General features: G+C 45.6%; 1 protein-coding gene across 1 annotated transcript; it reads left to right on the forward strand.

Annotated features, from left to right (window-relative positions):
* Nucleotides 1-1,787: 1,787 nt before the first annotated feature.
* Nucleotides 1,788-6,167, forward strand: RCAN3 (RCAN family member 3). The gene is made up of 4 exons (XM_061480141.1): nucleotides 1,788-2,101; nucleotides 2,951-3,124; nucleotides 3,477-3,648; nucleotides 4,077-6,167. Exons 1-4 carry the CDS (start codon nucleotides 1,907-1,909, stop codon nucleotides 4,283-4,285), a joined length of 750 nt encoding a protein of 249 aa, XP_061336125.1. The 5' UTR covers nucleotides 1,788-1,906; the 3' UTR covers nucleotides 4,286-6,167.
* The last annotated feature ends 4,509 nt before the right edge of the window (nucleotides 6,168-10,676 follow it).

Below are 10,676 nucleotides of genomic sequence, written 5' to 3' on the forward strand. Positions count from 1 at the left end.
CTGTCTCACCCTGATTTCAGGGATGTTCTTGTGTTGCTCAGTGTTCTGATACTGATTTGGATGAGGTCAGAAAAAGTAATCAGTGGGAAAAAAAAAACCACCACATAATTAACCACGTAGTTTTATGATTAAAGAAAACATATAACTGTGATGTATTCTTTTCAATACATAATTGAAGTAGCTTTTGTGGTCCATGCTTTCCAGAGAAGCTTTTCAGATTGTGCTTGTATATCAGCAAGAATTGGCAGAGAAATGACACAGAGCAGTTTATCTTGTTGATGAAATGTTTCCTTAACTTTGACTAAGATTGCTCCTATTGAATTGCTTTCCCTGCAGACTGGTTGCAGGAATTCAAGGGAATAACTGCATCGCCTTCTGCAGGGTAATAGTGTGCGAGTTTCTGCTCTTGTTCTCTTAAAGGAAGGAGATGGTAATTCAATTTTTGCTACTAGTTGAGAAAAAATGTAATCTCCTTCATGGCCTCGGGGAGGTTTGAGCTGCCCCAGCTCCCCAGCGTCGTTTACACACATCATTTGAGAGCCACTGCCTTTTTACAGAGCAGAAAATACCTTCCAGTGAAACGGTTTGTTGCTCTATTTAATATTACATGAAGTCATGTATAATGAAACCTGAAGCCAGTGAAGCTGTTTGCTGTGTGCAGAGCTGAATGTTTTGTGTCTAGACAGGTTTGTGTGGTTTCTATTAGGATTCTTAAACTTCCTTACAAATCTGCAGAGCATCTCTTCTGTGCAGTAATTCATCCTGATGCAGGGATTGATGCAGGGTTTGATGTTTCATCATACCACTAATTGCTGTTGAGCAAAAGGCAGTATTTTCTTCATATCAAAAAGCAGTATTTTCCTCATATCAAAAAGCAGTATTTTCCTCATATCAAAAAGCAGTACTTTCCTCATATAAGGGGTGTTTACTCTGTAAAAGGTTTACAGGGAAGATCTTTTGTGGTGATCAGAGGCCTAAAGAGGGTCACCCAGGCTGTCTCCTCATGTCTCAGTGCTGTTTCTGAGCAGTCCTGCCTCGGTGCTCTGCTTTAATCGTGTGCATTTGGAGGGCAGGATACACAGATTGGCAGTGGCAGTTGTCAGTTGCCTGTTTTACGTGGATCTGGGTGAAATGTGGGGACTGGAGGTTTAATTTCTTTAATGTTAAGATGCTGACAAGACAGTTTCACTCCTGTCTGCAGCCCAGTTCATGCGCTATGAAAATCAGTAACCTTGCAGCCATCACTTCATCTCTGTCTGTTTCACAGGTTACTTCAATCGTTTAATGTTATATAAATTAAATTATAAAAGAAGCTAGAGCTTGACTTGTTGTTGTTGCCTTTTTTCCCTTTCTTTTTTCTCCCCATCCTCTCTCACAGCATGGGGTATTCCAGGATATCTGAGCTCCTAGCATTTGTTTGCAAACATTTCAGTTGCTTGTTATCGTTCCCTCTCCAATTCCTGAGCTGATTTGGCAAAGACCTTGTAACTGTACTGTGTGCCTGGCTGTCATCCTTGCCTTTTACGGCTCCAGTTTTTGTATATTGTCACCTCTTCATGTAGAAAATTGCCCTGTTCTGTTATACCAGAGGTGGAAATAACATGGTGTCTTTGTTTCAGAATACAGAATAGCATTTGCAGAGTTCTAACCCCTCCTCATGCTGGAACTTTGAACTTTATTTTAATTCCCTGAATTACTTTAACCAAATTTGGCAGAAGAAGGAAGAACTGGGAGCCCGTTATGTCCTGTTCCCCCCCCCCCCCCACCATGCGTTCTTTATGTCTCTAAGTCGGTGTCTTAGAGAGTGTTTTCTATTGCTCTTCACATTCTGGTTTGGGTTTGTGTTTTGAAATAGCAGACCCCTGTTAGAAACTGGAACATAAAGAAGAGTTGCTTTGGGTGAAGGATGCTCAGAGATACTATGAAGTCCTGGAGTGACAGCCAGTCAGACCTCTATAGCAGCGATCAAGAAGAGGAAGAACAGATGATTTTTGGGGAAAATGAAGATGATTTGGAAGAGATGATGGATTTAAGTGACTTGCCTACCTCACTCTTTGCTTGCAGTGTTCATGAAGCTGTGTTTGAGGTACAGGAAGAAAAGGTAAGGTAGAGAGTGTTATAGTATTTTAAGTATAGATACAGCTATTGAACATTCTTGTCTGGATTTTCAATGCATATTATAACTGGGGTGGAAAAAACAACCCAAAGTATTTACCTGGTAAGCTCAGATGGGAATGTATTACAAAGAGCAGATCATACTGCACTGTGCTGGCATTTGCAATTGTTAATAGATACCCAGTGCTTCTCCCATGAAAAGCTCTTCTGATTTCCCTCCCCCCTCTTTATCCAGGGGCAGATTTGAATAAAATCTAAAAGAAAATTTGAATTTTTGTTTGTTTTTTCTTTCAAAGCAGGGATTCTGTTAAAAGCATTCAGAACCTGCAGGATGTCTGTTGGGACCTGAACACCTTAAAAGGGCCTTGGAAATGAAAATCTCTGGCCTGCTAGCATCTGTAGTCAGTCAAATCTGTACTTTCCCATTGCTTCCAAGAGCATCAGGGATAATTATGCACACTGCATGAGTGAGGGAGAGCAGGAGGGACCGACAGGAAAGCTTTGCTCTGCGGCTTCAGTTCCAGCCCTTACTGTGCAAGTGCCAGCGGTTTTGTTGGCATCTGCGCTTCTGAGGAGCCTTCGCTAGGTGTCAGCTTGTGTATGGAGAGTTTTACAGGCTCCTTCACATCAATTCAGGTTTAAATAGGGAGACAAAGCAGTGCTACCCTGAATGCAGGTTTGCAAGTCGGGGTAACTGAGAGAAGTGTGGAATGTGCAGGTTTAGGCGAGTAAAGAAGTAAATGGGATTTAGGAGAAGAAAGTGAAAGGAAAATGGGTTTTCATTGAGTGAAAATGTTCATTTTGTGTTTGGAGAATCTCTGTACTTCATCTCTAGGAAAGATTTGAAGCACTTTTCACTGTCTACGATAATCAAGTTACATTCCAGTTGTTTAAAAGCTTTAGAAGAGTAAGGATAAACTTCAGCAACCCAGAGGCAGCAGCAAGAGCACGGATAGAGCTGCATGAAACAGACTTCAGTGGAAAAAAGCTGAAGCTGTACTTTGCACAGGTATTGTGGAACACCAAGATGTTGCATGTGTCCCTGTTTCTTCTTTATTCTATGTTTTCCCATGAATTTCATATGTGATAAGTATCTGAAGTTGCCTTCCACCTCTTTCTTCTACACTAACATGTATTACTTTCATTGCTTTAGGGGATAGATTTGCTTTTCAGCTTGGGTTTACAGGGTTGTACTTGGTGTGTAGCAGTCACACAAACCCCTGTCTCCCATAGATAAACAGAAATGTGCTGATAGATAGGTGGGTCCGATGATCTCTTTATAATAGGTACTTTGCAGGCGTGTTCTTTGGGATTAGCAGCATTTGTCATCCTATGCCCTATGCCCTGGCTTTTGTCTTCAGGTACAGGTATCCAGTGAAATAGGTGACAAGTCCTACCTCCTTCCTCCACAACCTGTTAAACAGTTCCTGATCTCCCCACCTGCATCTCCACCAGTTGGATGGAAACAGAGTGAAGATGCAACTCCCCTGATAAACTATGACTTGCTTTGTGCTGTCTCCAAGCTGGGACCAGGTAGGAATATTTACCTGCTTTTATTGTATTACTTAACTTCAGAAATAGTGACCAAGGGAGTTTCTCTGCTTTCCTATGAGAAGAAACTGGGTCTCTCGTGATGTTTTTATTTGAATGAAATGATCCATCGCCTTTTTTCCCCTTCATTCATTAATGGATTGAAAGTGCAGCACAGGACTGGGTTGTGCGGTACCAGTTCCATCGCATCCATGTGTTGAATTTTGTCATGGTCTCAGTATTAAATAACAAACAAGAAGAAGAATGAAATATTTAACAGATCTGGTGAAGCTGAGCAAATTAAAGATGAGATGGGAATAGATGAGTATTTGGGTGTGTTACTGCAAATACTAAGGACTTTGGGGGATAAAATGTCTTAGGGCTTTTCCTTGGGGATTTTCTTAGTATGATTTTTGTTTGTTGCTCTTCAGGGGAAAAGTACGAGCTTCATGCAGGAACAGAATCAACTCCCAGTGTAGTCGTCCATGTCTGTGAAAGTGAGACAGAAGAGGAAGATGAAATTAAGAACCCCAAACAGAAGATCATGCAGACAAGGCGTCCAGAGCCACCTGCAACAATACTGAGTGAACCTAAAGCATTTGATTGTACTCTGGAGGTAGGGGGTACTATGCACTGTTAAACTGTGTGATGCTCAAGGTAGTATCAAAAATCAGACACTTACTGAGTACATGTGTTGATGTCTGTGCTGCTGCTATATGTTATGTATAGCGACAACAGGTTTTACTTGTAGTTGTATCTCATGTTCAAGGTTTTGAATGCCAATGCTCTGACAAGCACTTTAATTTTAGGGACTAGTCCCCCAACTGTAGCAAATCCACCTGACTTGAAATAGTGAAAAATAGGAAATCTGGTTGTGTGTTGTTTCGTTTTTAAGATGTTATCCTTTTCTTTATATTGTACGGTGTGATGTACCAAGTGCTGAAAATATCTATCTTACTGTCACAATTGGGTTCAAGGAAGTTCTGCTCTGTACTGGTACAACAGCTTCCAGTCGATACAGTGTTAAATGCAAATGAAACGTACTCTTTTATGCTAAAATTCCTTCCCGGCTAGTAATCTGAGGTGGAGATTAATCTTTGCCTTTCTCAGAAATGCCAAGTATGTGTTTTTAATTTGACATGAGGCACAAATACACGTATGGAAATAAATTCAAGTAGTTTTGCTAACTACACAGAGAAGAATATGGGAGGAAGAAGCACAGATGGGTGGGAAGTGTCGCCAGTGCTGCTGCTGCTGCTGCCAGGTATGATGGTTTGCACTGACATCTGAGGAGCGAATGACGATACACGGAGAGAAATGTGGATCCAGCTGCTGAATGTGTTGTCTCTGATCCTCTCTGAAGACACGGTAACATTTGTTCTCCACAGTCCTAGAGGTGGCCTACATTTATAAGTAAATCCAGTGACTGTTGTGTTGTGACTAAATTAGGAAATAAACCATCTAGGGTTAATTTTTTAACTTGTCCTAAACGTTTTCAGTCTGTTTTGTATGGTTTCAGACAATCAGTTGCCTGGCCTAGCCAGTTTTTATGCAGTTTCTGCCCTCGTTTGCTGTTTTTCATTCAGGCTTTTTCTGTGTGGCATCCTGTCTGTCTGACAGAGCATCTGCCTCTGCTTTGAGACCAGGGTGCATCTTTTAAATATAGATCTTTAATTTTGTGATCTTGTGTTTTAGTAGGAGGAAGATAGGCCTCAGTATAATGACACAGGCTCCTATGCTTTATGCTATTTTATAACCAACCTTTTTTAGTCTAGACAGATTCTTTTTTCTATTTAAAAATGAATAAAGTCATTTGTGAATAAACCAGGCTGCTGATGTTCATATAGAGAGAAATCATTCACAGATCGGCCCTTTTCAGATTCATTGTGGTGTGTTTCGAGTCTACATGATGTGCTTATTGACTTTGTTGGCACTTGATTGGTGGTGGAGGGGAAAGGTACTGGTCAGGAATATGCGTGGGGTCGGAGTTTTCAGCTTTGTATGGTGCCGGCTCGTGATCCGTTCCTGCCACCAGCTTCCAGCTGTAAACTGGGATCCTGCAGGCAGGTCCTCGTGCCAGAGGCAGGAATAGTAGATATTAAAAAGGTAGGAAAATGGGTCTTGCTCATCTTGCCTCCATAGGCATGGTATTTATGTATATCTTCAGGTATTAAAGTCACTCAAAGTACAACTCTGTCTCTCACTGTTCCACGTTACTTAAAAAAACACTGCAAATCCAACCAAAAAACTTGCATTGTCCATCAGGCTTGGGTATTTTTCAGGTTCCAGAAGTCCATCTGGATTTTCTGTGGTGTTTATGTTTTGTTAGTTGTTTAATTTCTACCCCGTTGTAGAGGTTGCTGTGAGTAGAAATAAGTGGAAACCCTTCAGAAACAGTTTTGTAAGGCAAATCAAGCCAGCGATGTTGTCAATGTATCTTGTGTAAGATGTGTAACAACTTGCATTCCAACATCTTTCATTGTGTAAAGACACTTACAATAAAAGCAATGCAGTGCCATTCACATCTGGTTTTGAACTGTCTTTCATATTGGACCAAGTCTGATATCGGAGTCAATAATGGTATTGATCAGAAGTGTAAGACATCAGCTTATTGCTCTGCCTCTGCTTTTACTGCTCCTCTCTTCCACAGGCAGATACGAGAGGCATTCTCTGTGCTGGCCAGCAGAGGGAGGGCTGCGTGCTCCTCTCCTCACACTCTGGTGCAATACAAGTGAATTATATTTAAAACACTACAAAATCCCACTCCTTTCCTGTATGGAAGCTGGGGCTGGTTTCCGCGGCGGGGCTGAGGGCCCGTTGTGCACATATAACGGGAGACTTTGGCAGAGCTGGAGCAGGAGGCACTCACAGGAGGGAATTAGGTGGCTGCTCCCTGCAAGTACCGACAGGGGTGGGCAAGGAGGAGGAGAAGCAGAGGCCTCACAGGGAGGGAGCTGTAATTCAGCCATGGACCCATATCAGAAGTGATTCTGCTCTGCTTTCACGCTCTGTCATCTCCAGGATGGAAAAGCCTTCCTCACGATGAATGACGTTCAGGTTGGCTTTCTTTACTCCATGGGATGGTTGGTAGCAACCATCGGAACCTTTTCTCATAGCCCCTGACGTGCTGTTAACCTGCTGGTTTGAGGAGCAGGCTTGCACAGAGGCACCAGTCAGCCCTTGCTGAGCCTGCACTTTGCATAAATAAATACCGTAAATTCCTCTAAAGCATTCTTGTTGGGAAGCAGCTGAACAAATGGATGGGCTTGTCCTCGGGCAGGCTGCCTGCGTGCTCCGGAGAGGAAGCTGCCAGGGGCACTTTGCTTTGCTTTTGTAACAGCTATGAATGGGCCCTGGGTTTGCATCCCTGTGCTTACTGCTGCTCATTCTATTCCTACCTTATTACTGAACTGCTTCCCCCCCAGAAAGACCTCATGCTTAAAATGCCTCTTGCTTAATTTACTCCCTGGAGGGTTGTATTTCCGTTTTTGGCTGGTTTGGGGTTACTGACCTTTTCTTAGCCCAGAACAGAAGATTGTCTTAGGAATCTTACCGGGTTTTGTTTACTTGCTCTGCTGAATGGGTAGAACTCACTGGGGGGTTTGTGGTCCAGCTTTGAATGTGGAAAGAGACCACAGCCAAGCCTCACTCCCTTGAAGAAAGATGCAGAGCTATTTCCTTTGCTAAAGCAAACAGGAGGCACACACACACCTGGCTGGATCTGAGAGTCCTTAGAATCACAGAATAGTTTGGGTTGGAAAGGACCTTGAGATCATCCAGTTCCAACCCCCCTGCCATGGGCAGGGACACCTCACACTAAACCAGGTCACCCAAGGCTTCGTCCATCCTGGCCTTGAACTCTGCCAGGGATGGAGCATTCACAACTTCCTTGGGCAACCCATTCCAGTGCCTCAGCACGCTCACAGTAAAGAACTTCTTCCTTAGAGCCAATCTAAACTTCCCCTGTTTCAGTTTTAACCCGTTACCCCTTGTCCTATCCCTACAGTCCCTAATGAAGAGTCCCTCCCCAGCATCCCTATAGCCCCCTTCAGACACTGGAAGCTGCTCTGAGGTCTCCACGCAGCTTCTCTTCTCCAGGCTGAACAGCCCCAACTCTCCCAGCCTGTCTCCATACAGGAGGTGCTCCAGCCCCTGAGCATCCTCATGGCCTCCTCTGGACTTGTTCCAACAGTTCCATGTCCTTTTTATGTTGAGGACACCAGAACTGCACACAATGTTCCAGGTGAGGTCTCACAAGAGCAGAGCAGAGGGGCAGGATCACCTCCATGACCTGCTGGTCACGCTCCTTTGGATGCAGCACAGGATACGGTTGCTTTCTGGGCTGTGAGCACACACTGAAGCCGGCTCATGTTCATTTTCTCATCCACCAACACCCCCAAGTCCTTCTCCTTGGGCTGCTCTGAATCTCTTCTCTGCCCAACCTGTAGCTGTGCCTGGGATTGCTCCGACCCAGGTGTAGGACCTTGCACTTGTCCTTGCTCCTGTGGCTCACACAGCACCCGCCATGCATCCATCTGGGACTTCTCCATTCTCCATTTGCAGGTCAGCCCGAGCTGGCCGGGGAGGCTGAAGTCAGTGGGAGTGAACTGTGGTCCCTGACACCCCAGAGGCACTGGTGCTTCAGCAGCTGTTAACCTTCATTCTGAGCAAGATAAACCACTGTTTCTGGTGCAGCTATTCACAGAGGTGAAATCTAAGTGAAGTGACTACAGGCTGTCTCCCAGCACCAGTCCTATAGCTTGAGGAAGGCCTGCACAGCGTCTGTTTGGCTGTTCACCTGAAGATCAGGGCTAGAGACATCATGCTGGTATTGTGGTACCCACCTTGATGGACACACACGTGGTTGTGTATGTATTTCATCTTGTGCTGTGGTTGTTCCTGTGTTTTACCTTTCAGTTGTATCTGTGCCAAGTCCCACTAGAAAACGCACGGCATTTTAAATGTTAGCTAACGTGTTAAAATCCTCTTCTGCACCAGGTCTCTTCTGTTTTAACGTGTTGGCGTGTTCAGGCTTGCAGATGGGGATGTTTGATTTCCTTGGTGAAGCAAATGGATTCCAGCTACGGTATCAGCAGAAACCTGGATGTCAGCAGGACTGGGGTGAGGCGGGGAAAGGGACTCCTGGCGACCTGTTACTCTGCTGTGTCACATACGGAACCTGTTGGGTTTACACTTTATCCTTTTGACTCTAGCCGATGACCGTGTTCCTGTTTGAGTACCACGACACAGCAAGCAGGGATGAGGGGTGCAGCCAGGCTTAGATGTGTCCTTCCATGGGGCAGCCACCTCAGCTCTGCAGTTCAGACCCATCCCTTGCGGGTGCACAGCTTGGGACCCTGTAAGAATTTCTGCTTGGTTGTGGTACCTGCAGTAACGTCTGTTCTTCCTCGTTTTCTTAGCAGGACAGTTCTGGTATATTTGCTCTGTTCTCTACCCTTCTAATTGCAGCCAAATGCAAATTTAATCCATGGTGCTGTGACCTGGCCTTATGGGCCTGGAGGAGCACAAAGCCTACTTGGAGGTGTAAGCTGGATCCATAAATTCAGTGATGCATTATTAGCTTATGATGTTGCTTCTTTATGGCTTTTTTGTAAGGCTGCAAAGTGGACCTGTAGTTTTAATTGAGAGTCCTTTGGTACTCATTGCCTTCACTGGGATCATTCTCGGACATCCCAGTATCCCATTTGGTCCTCTACAAATGGGATGAGTTCAGGATTGGAGGCTGGTGACCTGTAAACTACGTAACTGATACTGACAGCAGGGCTTTATACATACCAAAGCATAAACCCACTGTATGGCTGTAGCTAATAGAATAAAGGCTGTAAGTTAAGGACATGGTGAGGGACTTCTTCCCGAGCAAGCACCAGGGAAGTCACAGCCTCCCCCCCTTTGCCACACATGCTTCGAAAGAGCACATTTACTGAGCTTTTCCTTGGCTTTGCTGTAGCTGTTCACACCCTGCTCAAGCATTGTACCAGCGATGGCACTTCATAAATGACAGTGGCTTTTCTGGCACGTTGTGATGCCTGGAAACCATCGCAGTGGGGTTTTACAGCAGCTCTCTAGGCTCTGGCAAGGCAGCCAACGGCTCCCTGAGGAGCAGGCTGGGCAGCAGCCGAGCTGCTGGGGACCCCAGCCTCTGGGGCCTGGTGCCTCCGGGTGAGCCCATAAATGCTGTGACAGGTTCCTGGCCCTGCCCCACAGCGCTGTGCTAGGAATCTGACAAGCAATTTGGGATCCAGTTGTGCCTCACACCACATCCAGGCATAGGGGATCTGCTCTGGTTCCATCCTGGAGGACAGAACGGGGTCTGCAGAGCACCTCACCCGGTACCCCAGTGCTCCGCTTTCCACAACAAAGACAACAGGAATTCGGTGAAAATACAGAACTTTTTCCTCTTTTCACATTAACAGGGCTGATGGGCAGTCACTGGGGCTGATGGACAGTGACTGGGGCTGATGGGCAGTGACTGGGGCTGATGGACAGTCACTGGGGCTGATGGGCAGTGACTGGGGCTGATGGACAGTCACTGGGGCTGATGCACAGTCACTGGGGCTGATGGACAGTGACTGGGGCTGATGCACAGTGACTGGGGCTGATGGGCAGTCACTGGGGCTGATGGACAGTGACTGGGGCTGATGCACAGTGACTGGGGCTGATGGACAGTCACTGGGGCTGATGCACTGTGACTGGGGCTGGTGGGCAGTCACTGGGGCTGGTGTCTCCTCTCTTGTGCAACTCCAATGAAATCGGGGCTATCGCTGTCTGTTATTAGGAACATAGATGTAACTGTGCTCCTTTTCTAAGTCATGAGTGCCCGCTGTTGAAAGCAGCCCCTTGCTCTGCACAGGGATGCAGCCCAGGGAAGGTGTGCAGCCAGGATACCACTGCTGTGCCCAGAAGAGAGCCTCCCGTTCCTTCTTGTTTATGCAGGATGGGGCAGTAATTGCAAAGGAACCAATCAAACTGCATCTGTTCCCTTGGAAAACCGAGTGGTGAGTAATGCTTCC

The sequence above is a fragment of the Pezoporus flaviventris genome, unplaced genomic scaffold, assembly GCF_033815535.1.
Source record: "Pezoporus flaviventris isolate CSIRO_AGI_PZ_B2104156 unplaced genomic scaffold, CSIRO_AGI_Pfla_v1 ptg000176l, whole genome shotgun sequence".
NCBI classification, from domain to species: Eukaryota; Metazoa; Chordata; class Aves; order Psittaciformes; family Psittacidae; genus Pezoporus; species Pezoporus flaviventris.

Excerpts from the sequence above, each read along its gene's own strand:
- RCAN3 (XM_061480141.1), top strand. The coding sequence starts at position 1,907 with ATGCTCAGAGATACTATGAAGTCCTGGAGTGACAGCCAGTCAGACCTC. Across the intron at positions 3,125-3,476 it reads TGAAGCTGTACTTTGCACAG|GTACAGGTATCCAGTGAAAT; the intron begins GTATTGTGGAAC and ends TTTTGTCTTCAG. Across the intron at positions 3,649-4,076 it reads TGTCTCCAAGCTGGGACCAG|GGGAAAAGTACGAGCTTCAT; the intron begins GTAGGAATATTT and ends GTTGCTCTTCAG.